This window comes from Mirounga leonina, unplaced genomic scaffold (assembly GCF_011800145.1).
Source record: "Mirounga leonina isolate KUSES-001 unplaced genomic scaffold, KU_Mleo_1.0 Mir_129, whole genome shotgun sequence".
NCBI classification, from domain to species: Eukaryota; Metazoa; Chordata; class Mammalia; order Carnivora; family Phocidae; genus Mirounga; species Mirounga leonina.
In genome coordinates, this window is record NW_023270323.1 from 67,978,223 (window position 1) to 68,006,183 (window position 27,961).

At 46.5% G+C, this 27,961-nt stretch overlaps 1 protein-coding gene across 1 annotated transcript in view; it reads left to right on the forward strand.

The window, feature by feature from the left end:
• FAM184B (family with sequence similarity 184 member B) overlaps positions 1–27,961 on the forward strand; it is a 138,230-nt gene that overhangs the window by 60,780 nt on the left and 49,489 nt on the right. Inside the window, exons 2-5 of the mRNA XM_035005239.1 lie at positions 847–1,599; positions 2,367–2,502; positions 3,707–3,846; positions 4,399–4,605. Of these exons, the coding sequence (XP_034861130.1) occupies positions 847–1,599; positions 2,367–2,502; positions 3,707–3,846; positions 4,399–4,605 (1,236 nt within the window). The remainder of the gene's footprint in view (positions 1–846; positions 1,600–2,366; positions 2,503–3,706; positions 3,847–4,398; positions 4,606–27,961) is intronic.

Here is a 27,961-nt window from a genome sequence, read left to right on the forward strand (position 1 = left end):
GAAGTTATGGAGAAACAGTCTTACACCATGGATACATTTCTAGGTTGTGGAGTGTTGTATTTTATCAGATGCTTTTCCTGTGTCTGTTGATACAACCGTGTGCTTTTTGTCTTTTATTCTGTTCATATGGTATATTCCATGAACTGATTTTTAGATGTTAAATCAACTTTACATTCCTGGGATAAATCCCAGCTGGTCATGGTATATAATCCTTTTTATATGTTGCTGAATTCTATTTTCTGATGTTTTGTTGGGTTTTTTTGAGGGGGCTGTTTTGTGTCCCAAAGTGGTCTTTTTTCCCCACAAATTGGAGTTTTGGGGGCGCCTGGGTGGCTCAGATGGTTAAGCTCTGCCTTCAGCTCAGGTCATGATCTCCGGGTCCTGGAATCGAGCCCCGCATTGGGCTCCCCGCTCAGCAGGGAGTCTGCTTCTCCCTCTCCCTCTGCCTCTCCCCCTGCTCGTGCTCTCTCTCCGTATCTCTCTGTCTCAAATGAATAAATAAAACCTTAAAAAAAAAAAATTGGAGCTTTAAGCCCTTTGCTGGATTCCCACGGCCCTCCAGAGGTCCGCTAGGGATCTCCGCCACAGATCCCCTCTGTGACCTTTATGTGTCCTCACTCCCTCACTTGGCTTCCACCACACCCCTGTCCCAATTCCCTGCTTCCTTGCGGGCTTCTCCTGGGGACAGTTTCCAATAAATCACTCCCACACCCCTCCTCTCCTCAGGTGCTGCTGGTGGGGGTCCCCCTCCGTCACTGCCACGGAGGAGGAGCATCTCCGGTCACGTGGCCCCTCCCGGACGCTCGCGCTCCTCACACTCACTGGGCTCTGTGGGTTCTCCTGCAGGTGATTTACGCCCTCAACACCCGCCAGGACGAAGCGGAGGCCAGCGTGGAGGCGCTGCGCGAGGCCCACCGGGAGGAACTCCAGAAAGCCGTGGCAGAGACCGAGGCCAGGCTCCTGCAGCAACAGGGGCCCGCGGAGGAGGAGGCCCTGCTCCGGCGCATCCAGGCCCTGGAAAGCGCGCTGGAGCTGCAGACGAGGCTGACGCAGGAGGCCCTGGCGCAGTCGGCCACGTGCAGGCTGGAGACCAAAGAGAGAGAGCTGCGGGTGGAGGCCGAGCGCGCCGAGCGGGTCCTCAGCCTCTCCAAGGAGATGCTGGAGCGCAAGGCTGACTACGAGAAGAGGCTCCGGCCCCTGACAAGCCACGAGGCGCCCCCGCGGGGCCGGCTTTCCCGGGAGGGCCCGGACCCTCGGGCAGAGCCAGGCCACGGCCAGGAGATGCGGGAGGTCCTGCTGGAGGTGGAGCGGCTGCGCGTGGAAAACCAGCAGCTGAGCAAGGACTACGCCCGCAAGGCCGAGGAGCTGCAGGCCACGTATGAGCGGGACACCGAGGCCATCCGGCAGGCCATGCAGCAGTCCGTGAGCGAGGCCCTGTGGCAGTGGCAGGAGAAGGAGACGGACCTCCGCAAGAACTTCCAGGTCCAGGAGTCGGCCCTGCAGGCCCAGGTCAGGAAGCTGGAAGGGGATCTGGAGCACAGAGGCCGCAAGATAAGTGACCTGAAGAAGTACGCCCAGAAGCTGAAGGAGAGGACGCAGGTAAAGTGGGGCGTCCTGATAGCTTTCCAAGGGGATCATAAACACCGTCCCTAATTTTAACGCTTACTATGTGTCGGGCACTGGGCAAGGCACTTGACTTCTACCCACGTGACTCCTCTTATTTCCCTTGAGTTCAACTGCATTCTGTCAGCAAATGTTTATGGAATTCCTACTGTGTGCCAGACCCGGGGCTACGGGTGGGAGACACATGGCCCGCTGGACTGGGTCCCGGACCTCAGAGAGCTCAGACACCTACAGTTTACAGAGAAGATAATTTCTGTCTAGAAATGGAGAGGCTTAAAGACTAACCTCGCTAGGCACACAGCTAATAAGTTTCTTACGTCAGGCCAGCCTCATTCTAAAGCCCTGCTCATTCCCCAGCAACCTGCCTGTCCTAACATCCTGGGGACTTGGCTCTCGCAGAGAGCCAGACCACTCACAAGACTGACCACTGACAAACCCCGCACGCTCACAGAGCCCCGGCTCCGGAAGTTGCAGCAGCTAATATCCTTAGTAATCCTTGAGTACTTTTTCTGCCCACTTTATCTCATTTAATCCTCACTACCGAAAGTTTAAATAACGTGCCCAGAGGCACGCAGCCCATCAGGGTGAGTAGGGGTTGGGTGGACGGGAGCCCCTGAATTCCAGACACAAGAGCGGCTGCTATGCACTGACCCACCTTTCAGCTCTGACACCACTTCTGTGCACATTGTGCGACTCCACAGCGAACTGTCCCCAGAGCAATGAGACCCTTTCTGTCTGTTTAGGACCTGGATGTGCAGCTCAAGGAGGCTCGGCAGGAGAATTCAGAGCTGAAAAGCACTGCAAAAAAACTTGGAGAGAAGCTGGCTATTGCCAAAGACAGACTGATGCTGCAGGAGCGTCCCGTGATGCAGAAAAGCGGTGAGAGGCGCTGCAATAGTTTGTTTGTTTGTTTTTACAGAAAGAATGGCAGCTGCCAGGTTGGCTGGTGCTGCTTGCAGCCCTGAGACTGTTGAGGGAGCCGAGCGAGGGGCGGGCTGTTCCATCTGACCCCTGGTGGGAGAGCTCAGTCCAGGCAGGGCATGGGTGAGCTGCCACCCGGAGCTGCCACAGTGCAGAGAGCTAAAGGCATGGTGCAGCGGAACCCCTTGCCCCCCAGGAACTTCTTCACCAGGCTCACTGCACGCCTGAACTGCTCAGCACTGGCTTCTCCTCCACGCTTAAGCAACACTTCACGTTTCCCCCATCATTTCACACAGTGACGCTACCGGGTCTTCCCAATAGTTCTGTGAGTGGGGATTGTCAGTGTCTCCTGTGGTTCAGATGAAGAAATGAGGCTGAGGAAGGATAAGTGGCTAGCTCAAGGCCACGGGTCAGTGATAGAACAGGTGTGTGTATCTCAGCATATCTGACTCCAGAGTACCTTCCTCTGAAGGAGGAGACTCCTTCATCAGAAAGTTCTTGAATACCTACGGTGTGATCAGCTTGATACTAGGAGATATAACAAAGGCACAGAACATGGACTCTGCCCCCAGGGACCTTATGGGACAGTGACTTGACAGCCCAGAGCACGCTTTGGCATCATGCAGTGGCCCAGGCACCAGGGCAATGAAGCGTCCTGGAAAGAAGTCACCATGGGCCGGAAAGGTGTGGAGGAGGAGAGGTTTGAGTTGGAACCAGAAGTGTGTGGAGGATTTCGTGCAGTGTTTTCAAAAGTGGGGCAGGAATACCTCCTGACAATATGGGAAAGAAAACAATGAGCATCTCTAGTTATATTTATTTTTTGTCTTATCTTTTACATTTAAATCTTTTGAATGCATATATATCCAGGAATGTGCTCAATGGTTTTTTTGACGTACAGAAAGCATGATCAAAACATTTTGACGATGACTAGTTTAAGAAGCTAGAACAGGGCAACCGTTTGAACTCAAGATGCTGCTTGAGCAAAGACAACAGTCACCACTTTGACCATGCTTGAGGACTAGAAGGCCACAGAGCAGGAAGTCCACCAGGCAGTGGGGGGCAGAACAGTCGAATAGCAGCATAGGTACCTGACTGCAGAATACCTTGAACACAAGGTCAAGGTCAAGGGCATTTTAAATGATGTTGAAACTTATGCTTGCAGATGACATGAAGACGGAGCTAGTTTCAGAGAATGAAGTCCTGGGGAAGGAGAATGACCTGGAAGGCCGCAGTCTCCATCCTCAGCAGGACCCAAATTTTCCCAAGGAGTGTCCGTACACCAAAGGAGGCCCAGAGGCACAGGTAAGGTTTGACCCAGCCCTGGGAATGGAGAAGTCACAGGAGGTTTTGCTGGAATGAGCTTCGGGTAGAGGCCAATCCCCAACTATGACAGAGCTACTTGGGAGCAGCAGGTCCCATGGTTTGAGGGGTGGATGTGTGGGTGTGAAGTTCCAGCTAACTTCCTGCCATTTGAAATTAGGAGACTAAGAATATAGCAGAATTCTCCCAACTTCTGTCGTTGGCTCCTGGGAAACTGGAAACTTGCATAGGACTCCCACTATCTGTTCCCCAATCAAAACAAACAAAGCATTCTTTAGACACCACTAGAGTGGGCTGGAATATCGATCCCGTGACCACAGGTACAGGATTCCAAGGAGACTTTTGCTGATGGTAGATAAAGTGAAGGCTCTTATGAATATCAGATCCATAGTCTTATGAACTTTATGGCCCCTTGCACTATGTGCGGTAAAATCAGTGTGTAAATGTTGTAAACGTTGTACCAAAGAGAAACAGTGATTCCCTGCTCCTCACCCCACGCTGGCAGGTTTACAAGGCCCTTTCTCTTGTTTTTAGACCAAGAAAGAGGCAAGTATTGAGACGGAATATATGAAGCAACAATATGAAGAAGACCTTCGTAAAATCAAACATCAGACAGAAGAGGAGAAGAAACATCTCAAAGACCAGCTAGTGAAGCGACTGGAAGACCTAGTGAAGAAGCACACCCTAGAAATCAAGTCTGTTCGCTCATCGGTGGAGGCAGAGAGGAGGAAGCTGCAGAAGGTGGGATCTCCTCCCATAGACTCTGTTCAGATTCATTCTCCTCTCCTCTACCGCCCTCCTTTTCTCTTGTATTTCTTCGTCCCTTCCTCAGACACTTACTGAGCTCCTGCTCTGTACACATCTCCGTTATTTGTCTGACCAAGGAAGTTGAGGGTGTTTTGAAGGAGACAGGGACACCCCTAAGGCTGTGAGCAGGTAGGGCCTAGAGTCATTGACATGAGGTAGAATTGTATCCTCTGAGCATTTAACTGAGGGACATTCAAGTCTCCTCAGCAAAAACAGAGAGAAATAACATGAAGCACGCCCTCAGGCCCTAGCCGACTGCCTGTATCCACATCCCAGCGCTGCCACCCTCCAGCTCTGTGAGTCCAGTGGGTTACTGAGCGCCGGCCCCTCAGAGGAAAAACTTGCATGCCTGAGGTTCTGAATTTATAAAGCAGATGATGATAATAGCACCTCCTAGAGTAGCTGTGAGGATTAAATGAGGTAATCTGTGTGGAAAACACAAAGCATAGTACATGCCTGGGGGCCTAATAGGCAGATGCAGGTCATTAATCAGTGGCTTGCCAATGTGAGAGAAGATTCTCAGCCTCTGGGTACTGTTCCAACTTCCCACCAAAGGGGGCAGCTTTCTGCTGAGAAGGAATGCAAAGCCTCATCTCTTCATGTCTGTTGGGAAAAGCAAATAACATTTGTGATGTTTTAGGGAAAGAATGAAGTGTAAATCAATAATATTGTGAACATAGCCTCTTTATCCTGCGAGAGCCTGTGTTATCAGCTTTGATTCTGCTGAAAGACGATCATATAGCCCTGAGGAATGCAGTGTTGTGCGGTGGTGAGGAGTAGTAGGTACTTGATAAATGTATGTGTTGGGTAAATAAACGAACTCACAAAAGACCCAGACTGGTCATGGTCTACAGAGTCGTGACATGTCCACTAGCAGTATGACTTAACCTCTTTGAAACATGATTTCTAAAATAAGGATAAATACTTTGAAAGCTTGTTCTGTGGATTCCTTATGGTATTATATAAAAACTCTTAGTTCAGGGTTGCCTGGGTGGCTCAGTCGTTAAGCGTCTACCTTCGGCTCAGGTCATGATCCCAGGGTCCTGGGATTGAGCCCCGCAACGGGCTCCCTGCTTGGCGGGAAGCCTGCTTCTCCCTCCCCCACTCCCCCTGCTTGTGTTCCCTCTCTCACTATGTCTCTGTCAAATAAATAAATAAAATCTTTAAAAAAAAACAAAGCAAAACTCTTAGTTCAGTGTACAACAGGCAGTAAAAGTTCGATGAACAATGGCTATGATTAGGTACCATGTGCACTGGGTGACCTCATGTGTGTTAATATTGGTCAGTGCCTACAATATTTTTTTTATTATTTTTCATATTTTGGGTGTGCTCACTGTACTTTGTAAAGCACTTTATTCCTAGGAGCACATTGAATCTTCCCAATAGGATTTCAAAACGCATATTCATATTTTATTTTATTTAAAAAAATTTTTTTAAATATTTTATTTATTTGAGAGAGATCACGCGCACAAGGTAGGGGGAGGGGCGGGGGGGAGGGAGAAGCAGGCTCCCTGCTGAACGAGGAGCCCGATGAGGGGCTCGATCCCAGGACCCTGGGATCCTGACCGGAGCCAAAGGAGGCAGCCGCTCAACCGACTGAGCCGCCAGCTGCCCCAACGGGTGTTCATATTTTAGAGGTAAGAAAACGGAGGCTCAAAGATGTTATATATCAACTCAGTGAGTGCTGGAGCCAGTATTAAAACCTGACAGCCTGAGTTCAGAGCCCATGGTTTCCCCCCGCTGCGCTGGGCAGGAGGCAGCTGTGTGGAAAGCATTTTCCTCTCATGAGCTGCGAGGGGTCACACAAATCCAATGCTCAGACAAATAGCTGAACACTCTATCCAGAGCCACAGGCAGCGGGAGGAACAATGGCTCTCCCAGAACCACAGGTTGCCCGGGTAACCTGCTAGCCAAGCCTGACTCTGACTGTAGAAGTCCCATTTCGGCTTTAATCAGGGGGCATGAGTCCATTTGGGAAATGAATCGTGTAGAAATAAATTATGTTTCCCTCCTGGTTTGGGGTGGGGCTTTGCTTCCCCCCCTTTTTTGAGGGCCTTTTAGACCATTTACATTGAATGTAGTTATCACTAAGTCTCCCATCTTGCTGTTTTTCTCTTTATCATATCTGTTCTCTTTTCTTTTTACTTCTTTTTCTGTTTAGTTTTGATTCATTGAATTTATTTCTTGTACTCCCTTTTTTATCTTCACTAATGACTTATTTCGCTTTTTTCCTTTTTTTTTTCATCCGGGAGGGGTGTTCTCGTGGTTGCTCTAGGATTTACAACATGCGCCTTTAATTTATCACCGCCACCAAATACTATTTACTTCATGCATGTATATATGACTTCACCGTACAAACCCTGCAACAATACATCTCCATTTATCCCTTCCTGACCTTTGTATGGTTGTTGTCATATGTTTTACTTTACGCATTTTACAAACTCAACAGTGTATTGCTTTTATATTTCCTTAAAAAGCCAATTATTTTTTTAGGGGAAAGTTTTAAATGAGAAAAAATATTTCTCATAAAATTTATATTTTTAGATTATAATCTTATAGTTATCCTTTCCCATTTCCCATTTCTATAGTCTTTGTTGCTCTGGCCTGAAGAACTCCCTTTCACATTTCTTGTGGTGTAAGTCCACTCACAGCAAATTATCTCTGTTGTTATATATCTGAAAATGTCTTTATTTTGTCTTTATTTTTGCTAGATATAGAATACTAAGTTTAGAGGTTTTTGGTTTTTTTTTCAAAACATTAAAGATGTCATTCAGCATTTTTTGGTTTGCATTTTCTTCTTCTTTTTTTTTTTTTTAAAGATTTTATTTATTCATTTGAGACACAGAGATACAGAGAGAGAGAGAGCATGAGCAGTGGGAGAGGCAGAGGGAGAGGGAGAAGCAGACTCCTGGCTGAGCCAGGAGCCCGATGTGGGGCTCGATCCCAGGACCCCGGGATCATGACCTGAGCTGAAGGCAGACGCTTAACCATCTGAGCCACCCAGGCGCCCCGGTTTGCATTTTCTTCTAATGAAAGCTTGGCATCTCCTCCTAGTCCCCCTGTGTATAATAAGTCTTTTGTTTTCTGACCGCTTTTGAGAGGTTCTCTTTGTCACTGGTTTCCACACCTTGATTATTGTATGCCATGTATGATTTTTTGTATGTATGTTCTTCTGCTTGGGGTTCATTGAATGTCCTGGATCTGTGGGTTTATAGTTTTTTCCAGTTTGGAAATTTTAAGGCCATCTTCTTTTCCGACTTCCCCTCCTTCTGATATTGTCCTACAAGTCACTGAAGCTCTGGTCATTTATTTTTGGTCTCCTTGTCTCTCTGTGCTTGGAAAGTTTGGAAAGTTTCTGTTGCTCTATCTTCAAGTTCATTTATCTTTTTTCTTTTTTTAAAGCCTATTGGGTTTATTTTTTCATTTCCGCATTCCATTTGATCCTCCTTTACAGTCTCCCTTTTTCTCCTCATTCTATTTGTTTTCCTTTAATTCTTGGGCATGTTTATAATTGCTCGTTTAGCATTGTCATCTGACATTTGGGTTTTCTTTTCCCTGTGGTGGATTTTTCTCCTGGTTATGAGTCCCATTTTCCTGCTTCTTTGGATATTCAATAATGTTTTATTGGCTGCTGGACATTAAGAGTGTTAACTTATTGAAAGACTGCATTTTGTTATCACCCTTTCTTGAGTGCTGAATTTTGTTTTGGCAAGCAGTTAAATTACTTGTGAATCAGCTTCATCTTTGCCAGACTTATTCTTTTTATTGTTAAGAGGTACCATTTTCCAGACTTTTTAGAACTTTGTTAGGATGACTTTAGTGTAGTGTTTGCTCTGGTGCCATTTTAGCTTTACTACTGAAGTGTGACCCTTCATGGGGTCTAATACCACATGTATTGATTAGTATTGGTGTTATTATGACTGCTGATGGTGACTCTGAGTGACATTTTTGACTTTGTACTCATTGACTCTTGCTGTTGCACCACAAACTTTATTATAAATACATTCTGATACCAAAAGATTGAGATTATTCCCTGCATATTCTCAGACCATAATGCTTTCAAACTGGAACTCAATCACAAGAAAACATTTGGAAGAAATTCAAACACTTGGAAGCTAAAGACCACTCTGCTCAAGAATGCTTGGGTCAATGAAGAAATAAAAGAAGAACTTAAACAATTCATGGAAACCAGTGAGAACAAAAACACATCAGTCCAAAACCTATGGGATACTGCAAAGGCAGTCCTAAGGGGGAAATACATAGCCATCCAAGCCTCACTCAAAAAAGTAGAAAAAACTCGAATTCACCAAATAACTTTACACCTTAAAGAACTAGAGAAAAAGCAACAAACAATGCCTAAGCCACACATTAGAAGAGAGATAATTAAGATTAGAGCAGAGATCAATGAATTAGAAACCAGAAACACAGTAGATCAGATCAATGAAACTAGAAGTTGGTTCTTTGAAAGAATTAATAAGATCGATAAACCACTGGCCAGACTTATCCAAAAGAAAAGACAAAGGACCCAAATTAATAAAATCATGAATGAAAAGGGAGAGATCATGACTAACACCAAGGAAATAGAAACAATTATTAGAAATTATTATCAACAACTATTGCCAATAAATTAAGCAACCCAGAAGAAATGGATGCCTTCCAGGAAACTTATAAACTGCCAAGACTGAAACAGGAAGAAATTGACAACCTGAATAAGCCAATAATCAGTAACGAGATTGAAGCAGTGATAAAAACCTCTCAAAAAACAAGAAGAGTACAGGGCCTGATGGATTCCCTGGGGAATTCTACCAAATATTCAAAGAAGAAATAATACTTACTCTCCTGAAGCTGTTTCAAAAAATAGAAACAGAAGGAAAGCTTCCAGACTCAGTCTATGAGGCCAGCATTACCTTAATCCCCAAACCAGGCAAAGACCCCATCAAAAAGGAGAATTTCAGACTGATGTCCCTAATGAATAGGGTTTCCAAAATCCTCAACAAAATCCTAGCTAATAGGTCCAACAATACATTAAAAGGATTATCCACCATGACCAAGTGGGATTTATCCCCATGATGCAAGGGTGGTTCAACATTTGCAAATCAATTAATGTGATAGAACACATTAATAAGAGGAGAGAGAAGAGCCATATGGTCCTCTCAATTGATGCAGAAAAAGCATTTGACAAAATACAGCATCCTTTCCTGATTAAAACTCCTCAGAGTATAGGGATAGAGGGAACATTCCTCAAGTTCAAAAAATCCATCTATGAAAAACCCACAGTGAATATCATCCTCAATGGGGAAAAGCTGAGAGCATTTCCGTGAAGATCAGGAACACAACAAAGATGCCCACTCTCACTACTATTGTTCAACATAGTACTAGAAGTCCTAGCAACAACAATCAGACAACAAAAAGAAATTAAATTTTTTCAAATTGGCAAAGAAGTCAAACTCTCTCTCTTCGCAGAAGACATGATACTTTACGTGGAAAATCCAAAAGACTCCACCCCCAAATTACTAGAACTCATACAGCAATTCAGTAATGTAGCAGGATACAAAATCAATACACAGAAATCAGTTGCTTTCTTATACACTAACAACGCAACTATAGAAAGAGAAATTAGAGAAATGATTCCATTTACAGTAGCACCAAAAACCATAAGATACCTCGGAATACACCTGACCAAAGAGGTAAAGGATCTATACTCTAGGAACTACAGAACACTCATGAAAGAAATTGAAGAAGACACAAAAAGATGGAAAAACATTCCATGCTCATGGATTGGAAGAATAAACATTGTTAAAATGTCTATGCTACCCAGAGCAATCTATACCTTCAATGTCATCCCGATCAAAATTCCAATGACATTTTTCAAAGGGCTGCAACAGGCAATCCTAAAACCTGTATGGAATCAGAAAAGACCCCAAATCACCAAGGAAATGTTGAAAAAGAAAAACAAAGCTGGGGGCATCACGTTGCCTGATTTCAAGCTATATTACAAAGCAGTGATCACCAAGACAGCATGGTACTGGCACAAAAACAGACATATAGACCAATGGAACAGAATAGAGAGCCCAGATATGGACCCTCAACTCTATGGTCAAATAATCTTCAATAAAGCAGGAAAAAATATGCAATGGAAAAAAGACAATCTCTTCAATAAATGGTGCTGGGAAAATTGGACGGCTATATACAGAAGAATGAAACTCGATCATTCTCTAACACCATACGCAAAGATAAACTCAAAGTGGATGAAAGACCTCAATGTGAGACAGGAATCCATCAAAATCCTAGAGGAGAACATAGGCAGTAACCTCTTTGACATTGGCCACAGCAACTTCTTTCAAGATACACCTCCAAAGGCTACTGAAACAAAAGCAAAAATGAACTTTTGGGACTTCACCAAGATAAAAAGCTTCTGCACAGCCAAGGAAACAGTCAACAAAACAAAGAGGCAACCCACAGAATGGGAGAAGATATTTGCAAATGACACTACAGACAAAGGGCTGATATCTAAGATCTATAAAGAACTTCTCAAACCAACACCCAAAACACAAATAATCAAGTCAAAAAAATGGGCAGAAGACATGAACAGACACTTCTCCAAAGAATGGCTAACAGACACATGAAAAATGTTCATCATCATTAGCCATCAGGGAAATCCAAATCAAAACCACCTTACACCAGTTAGAATGGCAAAAATTGACAAGGCAGGAAACAACAAATGTTGGAGAGGTTGTGGAGAAAGGGGAACCCTCTTACACTGTTGGTGGGAATGCAAGTTGGTACAGCCATTTTGGAAAACAGTGTGGAGGTGCCTCAAAAAATTAAAAATAAAGCTACCCTATGACCCAGTAATTGCACTCCTGGGTACTTACCCCAAAGACACAGATGTAGTGAAAAGAAGGGCCATGTGCACCCCAACGTTCATAGTAGCAATATTCTCAATAGCCAAACTGTGGAAAGAGCCGAGATGCCCTTCAACAGATGAATGGATAAAGAAGATGTGGTCTGTATATACAATGGAATATTACTCAGCCATCAGAAAGGATGAATACCCAACTTTTACATCAACATGGATGGGACTGGAGGAGATTATGCTAAGTGAAATAAGTCAAGCAGAGAAAGTCAATTTTCATATGGTTTCACTTATTTATGGAACATAAGGAATAGCATGGAGGACATTGGGAGAAGGAAGGGAAAAATGAAGAGGGGGAATCAAAGGGGGAGAAGAACCATGAGAGACTATGTACCCAAGAAACAAACTGAGGGTTTTAGAGGGGAGGGGTTGGGGGGATGGGTTAGCCCAGCGATGGGTATGAAGGAGGGCACGTACTGCATGGAGCACTGGGTGTTATACGAAATCAATGAATCGTGGATCTCTACATCAAAAACTAATGATGTATTGTATGGTGACTAACATAACAATAAAATAAAATAAATAACTAAATAAATACATTCCAAATAGTAACGTTTCTTCTCAAAACAAGTTAATATATTTTTCTTTAAAAACTTGGAATCCAGGGGCACCTGGGTGGCTCAGTTGTTAAGCGTCTGCCTTCGGCTCAGGTCATGATCCCAGGGTCCTGGGATTGAGTCCCACATCGGGCTCCCTGCTCTGGGGGAAGCCTGGTTCTCCCTCTCCCACTCCCCCTGCTTGTGTTCCTGCTCTCGCTATGTCTCTCTCTGTCAAATAAATAAAATCTTAAAAAAAAAAAACAAAAAAAACTTGGAGTCCAGACGATGACGTCAGTTGGGGCACAGTGAAAACCACCTGGTGATGGCCAGCTGAGTTGCCTGGTGATTGGCCACATGAGCAAGGCCAAGCTGAGAGCCCCCTGGTGATTGGCTGGGGCACAATGGCACCCTCAGGAGGAGCTGGGATGAACCCTGGCTGTTAGAAAAACCCAGCACATGCCCAAGGCTCCTCCATCGGGCAGCTATGACTGGGGTATGCTTCACGGTTCTCCATTCCTGCTAATGGCAACTTCTCCCCTAAATGGTCCTGCCCCAGCCTCTCACCCACACTCTTCACTCCACTTCATGTTCACGTCTACCTTTCTGCCCCTCTGGGGTCCCGTGAGTCCTTCTGCCAGCACTCAGCACCACCTAGACCCAGGCCCCACTGCAGGACTGGCCAGACCACCCAATTACTCAGTCCCGTTTGGCAGAAAGGTGGGGGGCTCTGAGAATCACAGTTCAGTGGACCTTCACCCAGTCAGGCAAAGCTCCTCTAGTCCTCTGGGGTCATAGCCTGGCTCAGCACAGGGAAGCCAGTGGCATGTCCTGAAGGTCCCCTGGACATTCTGCTGAACTGGAGCCTTGTGTCCAGGGTCAGCACAGGAGAAACTAATCCTCTAGACACATGGTGAAGTGTGAACACACCAACCCCACAGCGCAGAGTGAGAGGATCTCCCAGAAATAGAGCTGATGGGGATGTCTCTGACCCAACTCATGATGGGGCCAACAAGTCTCCAGGATGCTAGGCTGACTGGGAGCCCTCCAAATCAACAGAGCATAGGACAATTGAGTCTTTCAGATGGGCCAACAAAGAACCCTTCGACCAGAAGCTCACTGACCCAGATCATCACTAGGCAACCAAATCCCCTGGACCTTCAGATGATGGGGAATTCTCCAAAACCAACTCAGCATAGGGCAGTAAATCCTCAGGATAGTGAATCAGCTGAGTGCCTTTGTACCACAAGTCCTCTGACCCAGCTCAGCATGGAGCAAATGAGTTGCCTAGACACTGGACTCACCGAGAGCCCTCCAACTGGGAGCCCTCAACCCAGCAGAGCACAGGGCATTTGAGTCCTCCAGACACCAAGCCAACCAGGAGCCCTGTGACCCAGCTCATCACAGGGTGAACTAATCCCCCAGACATCTAGCCATTCACAAGCTTTCTGACCCAGATCAGCACAAGGCAAACAAGTCCCCCAGACCCTTTGCCAATGGGGAATTCTCTGAACCAATTTAACACAGGGCTATGGAGTCCCCCAGACACTGGGTCCACCAGGAGCCCATCGACCCTGTTCAGCACAGAGCAAACTAATTCCCTGGACACCTCGCTGATGGGGAATTCTCTGAACCAACTTAGCACAGGGCAAAGAGTCCCCAGGACAGCAAGCTGACTGAGTGCTCTTGGACCAGGAGGACTCTGACCCCACTTAGAATGGGGCAGATGAATTCCCCAGACATCTGATGGACTAGGAGCCCTCCAGCCGGAAGCCATCCCACCCAGTTCAACACAGGGTGAACGAGTTCCCCGGACACACTGCAGACCAGAAGCTCTCCTACCAGTCAGCAAAGGGCAAATGAGTCCCCCGGCCACCCAGACAACTTCGAGCCCACTGACACAGTTTAGCATAGAGCAAAGTGAGCCTCCCAGACACCGCCGTTTGGGAGCCTTCTGACTGTGAGCCCTATAACCTGGCTTAGTTCAGGGCAAATGAGCCCCTGTATACCCAAGTGACTGGGAGACCTTTGACTTGGCTCAACACAGGGCAAATGAGGCCCAGGGACAGCCAGGGAACTCTCCCACCCCACTCAGCATTGGATAAGCAAGTCCCCTGGACAATCGACTGAACGCAAACCCTCCAAGCAGAGGGAGCCCTCTGACCCAGCTCACCACAGGGCAAAAGAGTCCCCTGGACCCCTGCCCAACTGGGAGCCCTGCCACCCTGGCTCAGCGAAAGGTGAGTGAGTCTACCAGACACTCGACAGGCCAGGAATTCCACTCAGGTCAGTGTGGGGCCAAAGATTCCCTTGGATGCCTGGCTGACCAAGAGCTTAGCGCAGGGAAAATGAGTCCCTGGGACATCTGTCTTCCAGTGGAGGAGCCAGGACAGAGGCTGTCTGCAAAGGTAGAGGCTCCTCCCCCTGTTGGAGGCTGCCTCCCAAATGTCGCAGAGTTGTGCCTGAATGCCAAGGTCTGACCGACCACTGGTTGGAACCACTCAGACTGCATTCCCCACGTTACGTCACTGTGTGGACCTACTGGTGGGCCATGGCCCTCAGCCCTCTGGCCTGGAACCAACTCCAGCCTGGTATCCCAGTGGCACACCATTTGGGGAGCCTACATCTTGTGGGGGGTTCTCTTTGGAAGGAGCGTGCCTTAACTGAGATAGACTGAAAGCTGAAAGAGTTGCCCCTGGAAATGAAACGCATCGATAAATCTTTGGCAGCGTTCGTCAGAAAGTCTGAATTTATGAAGGAAGCTTTTAATACAAGGAGGGAAAGGAATAAATCTCTCTTTCAGAAAGTGAGCTAAAAGATGTGCTCTTTTTTTTTTTTAAGATTTTATTTATTTATTTGAGAGAGAGAGAATGAGATAGAGAGAGAGCATGAGAGGGGGGAGGGTCAGAAGGAGAAGCAGACTCCCCGCCGAGCAGGGAGCCCGATGCAGGACTCGATCCCAGGACTCCAGGATCATGACCTGAGCCGAAGGCAGTCGCTTAACCAACTGAGCCACCCAGGCGCCCCTAAAAGATGTGCTCTTAACGTGGAAGAAGAAAACGAGAGATTGAGAAGTCTGCTTTGTCACTGGGTGTCACAAGAATTAAAGAACACCTTGCCCGAGAGCCAGGCCTCCCTGGCCACGGCCTGAGATGCAGAGGAGGCTGAGAGCAAGTTCCAGAGGAGACCCAGGCCAGTGTGGAGGAATCATCAGCTGAGCCTCTCCAGGCTCACGACCGGTGCTCCCACCTGCAGGAGGAGTGGAGGCCTTACAAGAACAGGCTAAGCTGTGGGGTCAGAGGCAGGCCGATGTCCGTGAGCTGAGAGCTTTGTCAGCAACATGCATGGCTTCCTGGAAGTCTTGGCCCATGGAAACGGTGATGTCCCCACCTATGGCCACCCAGGAGGGTGTAGAGAAGGAGCTGGGGTGGATTGGGGATCACGTCCTGGAGTGGGAGGTGACACGAATTTCAGGATTTCTAGGAACTCTAAATAAATGATTTAAAATAATTGACTTGAGATGAACAATCCCTGGGTGATCTCAATGCACGTGCTGGAATTGCAGGCACCACCATGCCTCATGAGTCACTGTATTCTCCAGGAGGTGGGCAGGGGTCGCCCTGGCTCTCCGTGGAGAACTGCCACTGAGCACAGCCTGCCTGTCCCTGTCAAACACTTTCATACACGTGGACTCCTCTAGATCTCAAAGCCAGCCACTGAGGTGGGTGCCATTCTGATAATAAAAGAGAAGCAGAAGGTCCTCACACAGTAATTCTGCAGATACCATCTCTGGTCCAAGGTCTCAAAGCCAGTTGGTGGCAAACCTTGGGTTTGGACCCTGATGTTACGGCTGCAAACTCCGGCCACAGCAGCAAGTGCTTCTCAGCTGCAGGCTCCCGATGGATGCAGACTTTGAAGAGCACATGTGAGGTGAAGACCAGGGTGGAGAAGGCCAGAGGGGGAGACCATTCCCTGTCTCTGGGGGAGGTGGTGTGGGGTGAGGGTGGTAGGTAGAGACTGGAGAGGGGCAGGATGGTGGGCTGTGTGCTCTGAGCCAAGGAAGCAAGGATTTGCGGGGAGAGATGTGGGATTTGCTCTGGCTGCTCTAGCTGTGGGGCTGGATGGAGTTAACAAGGCAGAGCACGAAACAGGTGGGAACAGGTGCGTCTGGGAAACGGGGGAGTGTCTGTGGACCTGGAGGGAGGTGGCCACTTCCAAGAGGCAGAGCTGAGAATTGGTGATGAATTGGATGCGGGGGTGTGGGGAGGGAGGAGGAAACCCAGGCTCCAGGCTGGGCCCCTCCAGCTCCAGGGGCAGTGGGGTGGGAGCTCAAGGGAGGTGTGGATCCCAGTGAGCTGGGGCCCACCTGCAGCTCCAGCCAAGGTGGAGATGGAGAGCCTGAATTGTGGCCCCCGGGGGGTGTTCAAATCAATGCGTTCCTAGCAACCGGGGGTAAACTAAGGAGAGTCGTGAAGAAGCTGGGTATGGGCGGGGGGTGGGCAGGGTGAACTTGACGGAGATTTGGGTGAGAGGCAAGCTTGTGCTTCTAAGATGGGTGGTGTCTGAGCCATTTTGAGGGTTGTTGGTTGTAGGAGCCAGTGGGGAGGGTGGTAGAGTTCAGGTAATTGGGACCTGAGGGGTGACTGGATCACTTCCGTGATCCAGCATTGAGAACATCCTCTGCTCAGCTGCTCAGACCCAGCTCACCTGCGCCCCCAGGGCCCCAGACATAGCAGCTTCTTGGAGATGAAGGGGCAGGACACCACTTTGGGGGTGTGATCTGCAGCTGCTCACCCCTTCCGAGTCCCTAGTTCCTTCATCTGTAAAACGCAGACAACTGAGGTGGTGGTGCAGGTCAGGGGGTGAGTGGGAGGCAGGAGATGGCAGATTGGGGAGGGGATCTGCAGGATCAGGGGGACAGAGGGAGTCCTGAGGAGGATGGGAGGGAATGAGGGCAGGAGGGTTCACTGTGAGCCGGCTCCTTATCTTGGCCTTTTCCTTCCTGAAGGCAGAGCATCAGCTCTGGGAGGAGGGTGCTCTGGGTGCTGCCTCAGCCCCACACTTGTCCTTCTCTATGGACAAGAGACTGGTCCCGGACTGCCCCAGCCCAGCAACAGCCCAGCCCCAGCCCAGCACTAGACCCCTCCTTCCTCCTCCCCCACTGCCTGGCACCCATAGGGTGGGGCCACTGGGCCCACAGGGAAGCCTTGAGCTCCAGAGAGCCAGGGTGGGAAGGCTAGCTTTAGGGAGCTATTTTGGAACGTGTGGACAGGTATGGCCTTAGGATGGATGGATGGATGGATGGATGGATGGATAGATTTATAGATCCACAGGAAGCTGCAGGTAGTACAGAAAGGTCCCTTCATAAAGGCACCTATCACCCATTTTACCCCAGTGGTAACATCTTACATCACCGCAGAACAGTGTTAACACCAGGAAACTGACATGCGCATGATGTGCGTGTCTGGTTCTGCCATTGTATTGTGTTCATTCACGTAAGCCACAGCACAGCCCAGGCGCAGAACTGCTCTGTCAGCATGAAGATCTCCCTCAGGCACCCGCCTTTGTCCCCACAATTCCTGCCTGTAGCCACTGCCAATCTGTTCTACATCTTGAGAGTTTTGTTCTTTTGAGAATGTTACATGAGTGAAATCCTGCAGCGGTGACCTTTTGAGGGTGGTTGGTTTTTTTGTTTTCACTCAGCATAATGCCCCTGAGATCCAGCCAAGTTGGTGCATCAGTAGTTCTTTTTTCTTTATTGTTGAGTTGGATTCCATGTTATGGACATACTATAGTTTGTTCACCCGTTCACCTTTGGGGGACATTTTGGTTGTTTCCAGTCTTAAGGCTATTATTACACGTATAAACCTGCAGTGAACATTTGTGCACAGTGTTTTGTGTGAATTTAATTTTTCATTCTCTGGGATAAATGTCCAGGAGCATGATTGCTGGGTTATAGAGTTTATGTTTAGCTTTTGAAGAACGTATCAAACTATCTTACTAGAGCAACTGTAGCATTTACATTCTCACTAGTAATGAGTGAGAGATCCACATTCTCTCCAGCATTTGATGTTTTCACTGTTTATTTTAACCAACTGTCCTACCAGGTAGGTAGTGATATAAAGGTTTTCATTTGCATTTCCCTAATGGCTAGTGTTGTTGAATATCTTTTCACGTACTTATTTGCCATCCGTATACTCTCTTTGGTGAAATGTCTGTTCATGTCTTTTGCCCATTTTCTATTGGATAGTTTGGGGGTTTTTTTCCCTGTTGAGTTTTGAGAGATCTTTGTATATTCTACATACACATTTTTGTCAGATATGTGGTTCGCAAATATGTTCTCCTCTTCTGTAGCTTCTCTTTTCATTCTCCTAACAGGATCTTTAATAGGGCAAAAGTTTTTACTTTTTTTTTTTTTAAAGATTTTTATTCATTTATTTGAGAGAGAATGAACTAGAGAGAGCATGAGAGGGGGGAGGGTCAGAGGGAGAAGCAGACTTCCTGGCTGAGCAGGGAGCCCGATGCGGGACTCGATCCCAGGACTCCAGGATCATGACCTGAGCTGAAGGCAGTCGCTTAACCAACTGAGCCACCCAGGCGCCCTTTACTTTTTTTAAAAAAAGATTTTTTTATTATTTGAGGGGGGAGGGCAAAGGGAGCGGGAAAGAGAAAATCTCAAGTAGACTCTACAGAGCCCGATCCCATGACCCTGAGATCATGACCTGAGCTGAAACCAAGAATCAGATGCTTAACCAACTGTACCACTGGGCACCCCAAAGTTTATATGTTTGCTAGAATCCGGTTTATCAAGTGTTTTCTTTTATGGATCATGCTTTTAGTGCCATGTCTAAGAACTCACAAGCCCTATGGGCTTAAACAACAGGTATTAATTTTCTCACGGTTCTGGTGGCTAGAGGTCCATCATCAGGCTGCCAGTATGGTCAGGTTCTGTGAAGGGCCCTCTTCCTAGCTTGCAGACAGCTACCTTCTCACTGTGTGCTCACATGACCTCTCCTTTGTGCACGTGCATGGAGAGAGGGCAAGAGCTCTCTGGTGTCTTTTATAAGGATGCTCACCCCATCATGAAGGACCCACCCTCATGACCTAATCTCAACTTAATTACCTGCAGAGGCCCCACCTCCAAATGCATGGGGGTTTAGGACTGCAACATAGGAATTTGGGGAAGACACAATTTAGTCTGTAACATGTGTGTGGATTTCTTTAGGCTTATCCTGTTTGGTTTTTGCTCAGTTTCTTGAATTATTAGGTTTATATCTTTTGCCAAATTTGGGAGATTATCATCCATTTTTTTTTAAGATTCTATTTATTTATTTGTCAGAGGGACAGAGAGAGAGTGCTCAAGCAGGGGGAGTGGCAGGCAGAGGGAGAAGCAGGCTCCGCGCTGAGCAAGAAGCCTGATGCAGCATTCGATCCCAGGACCCTGAGACCATGCATGACATGAGCCGAAAGCAGATGCTTAACCAACTGAGCCACCCAGGCATCCCTCATTTTTTCTTGAAATACTTTTTAACTCCCACTTTTTTTTCTTTTCTCGTTCTTGGATTCCAGTCACACAAATGTTAGAGTTTTTGCTACCTTTTCACAGGTTCTGTTCTTTCTTCCCTTTTCTTTTTTGTTTCCAGTCATTTTGTCTCTGTTGTTCAGATGAGGTCATTTCTATTGTTCTGTTTTCATGTTTATGACTCTCCTCTAGATCCCTCTCCATTATGCTATATTGAGCCTATTTATTTATTTATTTATTTATTAAGATTTTTTATTTATTTATTTGACAGAGAGAGACAGTGAGAGAAGGAACACAGCAGGGGGAGTGGGAGAGAGAGAAGCAGGCTTCCGGCCGAGCAGGGAGCCCAACGTGGGGCTCGATCCCAGGACCCTGGGATCATGACCTGAGCCGAAGGCAGACGCTTAACGACTGAGCCACCCAGGCGCCCCTATATTGAGCCTATTTACTGTGTTTTTAAAATTTCAGTTATTGTGCTTTTTCAGTTCTCAATTTTCAACTTAGTTCTTCTTTGTATCTTCTGTTTCTTTGCCTAGACTGTTTTTCTTTTGTTTCAAGCATGTTTATGATTGCTTCTTGAAGCATTATTATGATGGCTACGTTAAGATTCATCAGGAAATCCCCAAACTTGTGTCATCTCGGTGTTGGGGGTCTTTGGATTGTCTAACTTACTCAAGATGACATTTTCCTGGTCCTTGGTATGACGACTGTTCTTAATTATATCTTGGATAATTTGGGTGTTAAGAGACTCTGGATCTTCTTAAACCTGGTGTGTCAGTGGGTGGTGGGTCTACACAAGTGTGGCTAGCAAGTGCAGCTGCAGCTATGGCCCAAACCAGAAGGAGCAAATCAAAGCGTGGCCAGAACTACAGCTGCTCAGCCTGGCCAGACACGACTGGGAAATTAGAGGGCAAACGGTGTGGAAAGTCACATGATCATGGCAGTCTTCCCTGCAGACAGTGATGAGGACATGACAACTAAAAACATGTTGCTTGCTGTATTTATTCCTAAGGATGGATGAGAACTTTGTAGTGACCAAAACTCTGGTTGGGAGTGGGGAGTCCTCAGAAAATGTCTGCTTCTGTGTGTTGAGGACATTTGAGAAATTCAGTGTATGCTACTGGAGGAAATCAGTAGGGATGGGCTTACCGGGATGGTTGGTATTGATGTAGGACTTGCTCAAAACTTATATCAAAGTAGCCCTGTCCTACTAGTATCCGTATCCTAGGCCTCATCTACCCAACACCACTCCCCACCCCCCAGAGGGAGCCTGGACCAGGATTCAAGCCCTGAGGATGGATGGACTGGCTCTGCCAATGGGCTGGCGCACTACACTGACCACAGATGGGACACTCATTCCTGTCCCTACCCACTCCCCCCAATTTCCTGCTTGGGAATGACCTCTGCCCTCATTCCCATCACCAAAGTGTGGTTAGAGGGGAAGAGAAGCCTGGTGGTCAGCCCACCTGGAAGCCCCAAAGGTCAGTCTCTCCTTCCTCCACGTCAGCCTGGGGTCCTCGCACATCCACCTGGGCACTCCCCTAGGGACTCCAGGACCAGGGGTCTCATGCAGGGTTCTTCCTCCAGGCAGCCACCCAGGACCATCCTGAGGCCTGGCCCAGCGGTAAGCCCCAAGTACCTGCCACCCTCTTGCTCAGGTTAGCCAAGGCCAGCCCCTCCCCTGGCACTGAAGAACCCAGGTGACACAGAACTGCTGCAGTAATTTGACTTTTCACGCCACCCCCAATTAGACACAATGAGGGGAGTATCCGCATGCTTCCCAAAGCAGGGATCGGGCATTTCAACCCGAATCAGTCTACACCCAGAACGCCTGCCAATACGCCCCATCATGTCTGGCCCCACAGACACAGGATTTCATTCACTCAGGGCTAATGAATATGTATCTTTGGGAAATTCTTTTGCCGAAAATAACCCTGAAAGTTTTCCTGCACAGAAGTGGGTTTTTTGAAAGGTAAGCGATGGCCTGAACCACACTCTCAAGGTCAGGCATTTCGGTTCCACAAAAGAAAACTGAAGATAGGCTCACCCTGTTTGTGCCATGCCCCTCAGTGTGGCAGTGGTGGAAGGACTGGACTGCAGGGCGGTGGGCGGGGGAGGGGGTGGCTTGGGTGCAGCTCAGAGATGCCCTGGGCTGGCCTGCAGGAAACAGCGTTCTGCAGCTCTTGCAGGACAGTCAGCCCTAAGGGAGCCTGGCTGCACAGCACTTGTAGAAGGCTTTGTAGACATGTTTTCCGCTATGAAAAACAAAGGAAACGCTTTGGGACAATGGTGCGCAAATCCAGAGAGGGTCACCCTGAGTCCCCGTCAGCAAGGGATCCCATTCTCCCACTTGCTCATGCCCCAAACCAAAGTGTCCTCCTGAGCTCCCTCCTCCCAGAATGCCCATCACCTTGGCTGTGCTCCCCTGGACCCAGCAGCTGTTCTCCACACCCTCCCCTCCTCCGACCGGGGAGCCTGAGCAATGGCTAAGCATGTCTGCTGCATCCTGCTGGGCCCTATTTGGGTTTATGACTTCCAGGACACATGCTCCTCACTCCACCCAACCCTGGGGAGTTTCCCAGGCCTTTGTGTCACCCCCTCCTTTGCTGGCCACCTCCCCTGGAGTGCTCCTCCTCTTCATCTCCATGCCCATGAGAATTCCCACAGAGAAAGCCTCCCCCCACAAAGTAGCCCCCCACAAAGTAGCCTAGCCTGGTCCATCCACCCCCTGAACTCACACAATGGTCCCAGTAGGCTTTAAGAGCCATTGTGATTGCTTCATTTGACTGTGATCCGTCCTCTAAAAAGTGACCTTGGTGGGCACAGGGACTGAACCCCTCAATGTAGTTGGTGCCCAGTAGGTATTTTCTACTAATGAACGCATTGTTCTTTAGGGCAGGTCACATTTAAAGAAACAGCCAAACTAAATCTAGGGCTATCCAGTATAAAGTAATATTTGAGCAATAGCTATTCATCCATGGGTCCCACACTGACCCCCGAATGTTTATTCAGCACCTATATCTGAAAGCATTGTGCCGGTGAACAGGTCAGGGCACTGCCTCTGTGGCAGTGTGGGCCTGCTCTGTTGTTGGGTGAACCACACATTGAATCCAAATGGAGACAAGTTCCTGGGGCAGAGGAAGCCTCGGGACAGAAAGACCACAGGTGTCAGGCGTCATGAAGCCCCAGCTCCCAGGGGCCCACAGTCACATGTTGCGGCTGCCTTCTAGACTCTGGGAGCTTCACAAAGACAGGGAGCGGGCACCTATCCTACCTGCCTTCCAGCCCAGCTCCTCAGGCCAGCAGGGCTGGTGGGGCGAGGTGGCTCTCCAGTGCCCTCGTGTCCCTCTTGGCTGGTTCTCTGTGTGATCCCCCAGCATTTGCATTTCGGGCCCCTGCAGCCTCTGTTAGTAATACTTGATTGGATGCTGGACATTATGAATATTAGCTTGTTGAAAGTACAGATTTTTTAAAAAGATTATTTATTTATTTATTTGATAGAGAGAGCGCACACAAGCGGGGGGAACAGCAGGCAGAGGCATTCCAAATAGTAATTTTTCTTCTTGAAAAAAGCATGTTTCGTTTTCCTTTATTTTTTTAAAGATTTATTGTATTTATTTACTTTAGAAAGAGAGAATGAAACAGTGAGTGTGTGAGTCAGGGGAGGGGCAGAGGGAGAGAGAAAATCTCAAGCACACTCCGCACTGAGTGTGGAGCCCGACTTGGGCCTCGATCTCAGGATCATGAGATCATGACCTGAGCTGAAAACAAAAGTCCAACGCTTAACCACTGAGCCACCGAGGCACCTCAACGTGTTTTCCTTTAAAGCACCAATTGAAATCTAGTAATTTTCTGTGGTTGCTCATTTGTTGCTCCCATCACTGTGGCTCCTTCATGTGTCTTCCCCCCGCCTTTTTTTTTTAAAGTTTATTTATTTAAGTAATCTCTACACCCAACATGGGCCTCAAACTCCATGTGTCTATTTTTTAAATTACCTGTAATTGTGGACAGTCTAGACAAGGAAGCAGAAGGTGGGTGTGAGTCCTACTTTAACCTCATGGGATTTCTTCCATGTGAAACGGATGCAATAAAGCTTTTTCCCTGAGTACCGTGAGTGTTCAGAAGAACAGTTTCTGGAAGTGCTCTGTGACTTCTGGAAATTAATGGCCCATGGAACCTTGTTCCAGGTATGGAATGGGATGCTGCAGTTTTTAGATTTGAAAGCACTAGTCTCCTTTTCCCTCATGTTCATATCCTTGTAGTTGTGTTTTTTTCTCTTTGCCTAGCTAGGAGATTGTTAAAGTTTCCTGTTGAAATCCTCAGGGTCACTTTGGACTGAGCTGGATATAAGCATGCTTTCCTCCCAATCTGTGTTCTCGAGATGACCCAGAGCTGTTCGTCTTCTGACAGAAAACTACATTATTCTGCACCTAAAATGAAGCTTCCAGGTGCCAAAAATCACTAATGAAGTCAGCTCTTTCCATCTGGTGACATTTTTTTTTCACTTTAGGTCCATTTGTCAAGGCAACAGCTGAAGCTGTGATTGATCACAAGGACCCTGGGAAGTTAGGCTGTGTAGAATTAGAAAAAGCCCTTGTTTTCTGCTAGGAATCTTTCTCCCAGGCGTCTACACTGTCGTGACCGAGAGCACACTTTGGCAGAGTTAGTGAGTGTCTTTACCGGGAAGCATGTTTAACAAAACTTTTATTCAATAAAAGCTTCAGTGACTAAGAAGCTAATTAATGAAATAAAAAAATCAGAATTTGTTTCTGATGGTTCTTGGGAGCAAAAGGATAATTTATATGTCATTTTTAGCAAATGAACTTTCCAAACATCAAGCCCTGCAAAAGGGATCTTCGATTTACTGAAGAGACGATACCCATGCTAAGTGTCCACCTCATGTGACCTTCCAATCTAATTGCATCCCCCTTTTCTTCTAAGTGCCTGACCTCAGGGCCACTGGCCTGACCTGGACTTGGCCCCACAGAAGGTGTACAGGTGTCCTCCAGGTGATCAGTAGCAATATCTCTTTAGATGCTCAAGTCGGAAACCCAGTAGTCAGACATGACTTCTCCTTTGTGTGTCACATTCAGTCAGTCATCAAACCCATTCGTCCACTTCTTTGATGGCCCTGGAATATGTCCAGTTCCCCCTGTCCTTGGTGGTCACACACTGATCCAGTCACCCACCATTTCTTGCTGGGCCGTGCGATGATCTCCTTACTGGTCTCCCTGCGTCCCTTCTCCCCACTCCCTTGAATCCAGTCTCCGTTCCAGGGGGATCCTCTGAAAACTCAACCTTGGTTTCATACTCTCCCAAGGCTCCCTATCATCTTCATGGTGTAGTTCAAATTCCTTCACGTGGTTTTTAAGACCCTACGTGGTTGGACTCCTGTTTGCCTCTCTTGCTTCATCCCACACCACTCCCCTGTTCAGTTCTGCTCTCCAGCTTTTTAGGTCACCATTCATTCCATATCCTTTCCCTTCTTGGCCTTAATGCCTAGCTCTCCCTTAAGGGGGATCACTCCCCGCTCCACCTCCCAAATTCACCTGTCTCATTTTGTCCAGTTTTTACTGATCCTACCTTCACGTAGCTGTTACTACATTTCATTATAATCACCTATTTCCTACTTGTTTTCCCCACTGGGGAACCCTGTTCACTATTACCTCCAGTGTGTCAGAGCCAACTTGTACTGACTCCTGAGAGGCAGGTATCACATCTTTTCCCAGCTCTCTCTGCTCAGTGACATCATGGTAGTAACTTGAAATCGGCCATAGTAGGAGTACTTATACATGGAAATCAACAAATGCTACAAAGCAGTTTGATTGATTGATTGATTGATTGATTGATTGAAAGCCAGTTGTTTAACATTTACCAGCACACAGTGACTGTATCCCTAGCCCCTTCAATACTTGGCATGTAATAGATATTCCATTGATATTGGTTGGTTGAATGAGTGAATGATAGGTTTCCATTTAACCCCAGGTCATCCCAGGGAAATTTTGCTCTGATTTTAATATTTCCCTGCATCTGAGAATGTAGTTGGCTTCATGACTTATGGAACACTGAGAATTGTGTCAGTAATGAGCATTCTCTTTTCTCACTTTACACTGTAAAACTTAAACCCAGATGTCTACCATGTCCCACCGCCGCCCCCCCCCACCAATATTTATCAGATTTGGGGTATAATCTTAACATTTGTTTTCTTTTGAATTTCTTGTGTATTTCTTTTTTTCTCAAAGATTTTATTTATTTGAGCGAGAAAGAGAGAGAGCACAAGCAGAGGGAGGGTCAGAGGGGGAGGTAGAGAGTCCCAAATAGATTCTTCACTGAGCATGGAGCCCCACATGGGCTCCATCTCACAACCCTGAGATCATGACCTGAGCTGAAACCGAGTCAGATGCCCAACCAACCAAGCCACCCAGGCACCCCATTGTTAATTTCTAATTTGTGTTTTCTTACAATATTTTATGACTATTGTAGGCTTTTTTTTTTTAACTTGGAAGTAGAATTTAATAATTGTGAAGTTATTTCCTTTAAGTAATATTAAAAGCTGAGATCCAGAAGTAAATCAATGCCAGGAATAAAGTAATGGTTTATATAAAATGCTGCTGACTCTGGGTTTATTCATTCCAGTGACTTTTTAAATTAATAAATCAATCTTTTTTTAAATTTTAATTCCAGTGTACTTAACATACAGTGTTATATTAGTTTCAGGTGTACAATATAGTGATTCAGCAATTCTCTACATTACTTAATGCTCACCAGAAGTGTACTCTTTAATCCCCATCACCTATTTCACCCATCCCCCACCCACCTCCCCTCTGGTAACCATCTGTTTGTTCTCTGTAGTTAAGAGTCTGTTTTTTGGCTTGTCTCTTTTTTTCTCTGTATGTTTGTTTTGTTTCTTAAATTCCACATATGAGTGAAATCATATGGTATTTGTCTTTCTAACTCTGACTTATTTCACTTAACATTGTATTCTCTAGATCTATCCATATTGCTGCAAATGGCAATATTTCATCCTTTTTCATGGTTGAGTAATATTCCCCCTCTCTCTTTGTGTGTGTGTGTGTGTGTGTGTGTATACACACCACATCTTCTTTAGCCATTGATCTATCAATGGACACATGGACTGCTTCCCTTAATTTGACTCTTTTAAATAATGTTGCAATAAACATAGTGGTTCATGTAACTCTTTGAATTGGTGTTTTTATATTCCTTGGGTAAATACCCAATAGTTGAATTACTAGATCATATGTAATTTTACTTTTTATTTTTTGAGGATCTCCATACTGTTTTCTACAGTGGCTGCACCAGTTTGCATTCTCACCAACAGTATACAAAGGGTTCATTTTTCTCCACATCTTTGCCAACACTTGTTCCTTGTGTTTTTTATTTTAGCCATTCTGACAGGCATGAGGTGATATCTTGTTGTGGTTTTGATTTGCATTTCCCTAGTGATGAGTGATGTTGAGCATCTTTTCATGTGTCTGTTGGTCATCTGGTTATCTTCTTTGGAGAAATGTCTGTTCAAATCTTCTTCCCATTTTATAATGGATTATTTGGTTTTTGGATGTTGTGTGTTCATTTTTTTAAGATTTTATTTTTAAGTAATCTCTACACTCAATGTGGGGCTCGAACCTACAATCCTAAGATTAAGAGTTGCATGCTCTGCCGACTGAACCAACCAGGCACCCTGAGTTCTATATTCTTTATATATTTTGAATACTAATCCTTTATTGGATATGTCATTTGCAAGTATCTTCTCCCATTCAGTAGGTTGTCTTTTAGTTTTGTTGATTGTTTCCTTTGCTGTGTAGAAACTTTTCATTTTGATGTAGTCCCAGTAGTTTATTTTTGCTTTTGTTTCCTTTGCCTCTAGAAAAATGTTGCTATGGTTGATATCAGAGAAATTACTGCCTGTGTTCTCTTCTAGGATGTTTATGGTTTCAGGTCTCACATTTAGGTCTTTAATCCATTTTGAGTTTATTTTTGTGTATGGTGTAAGAAAGTGGTCCAGTTTCATTCTTTTGCATGTAGCTGTCCAGTTTTTCCAACACCATTTGTTGAAGAGACTGTCTTTTTCCCATTGCATATTCTTGCCTCCTTCGTCAAGGAGTCATATAAACATGGATTTATTTCTGGGATTTCTCTTCTGTTCCATTGACCTATGTGTCTGTTTTTGTGGCAGTACCATACTGTTTTAAGCACTACAGCTTTTTAGTAAATCTTGAAATGTGGGATTGTGATACCTCTAGTTTTATTCTTCTTTTTCAAGATTACTTTGGATATTTTGGGTTCTTTCATGGTTCT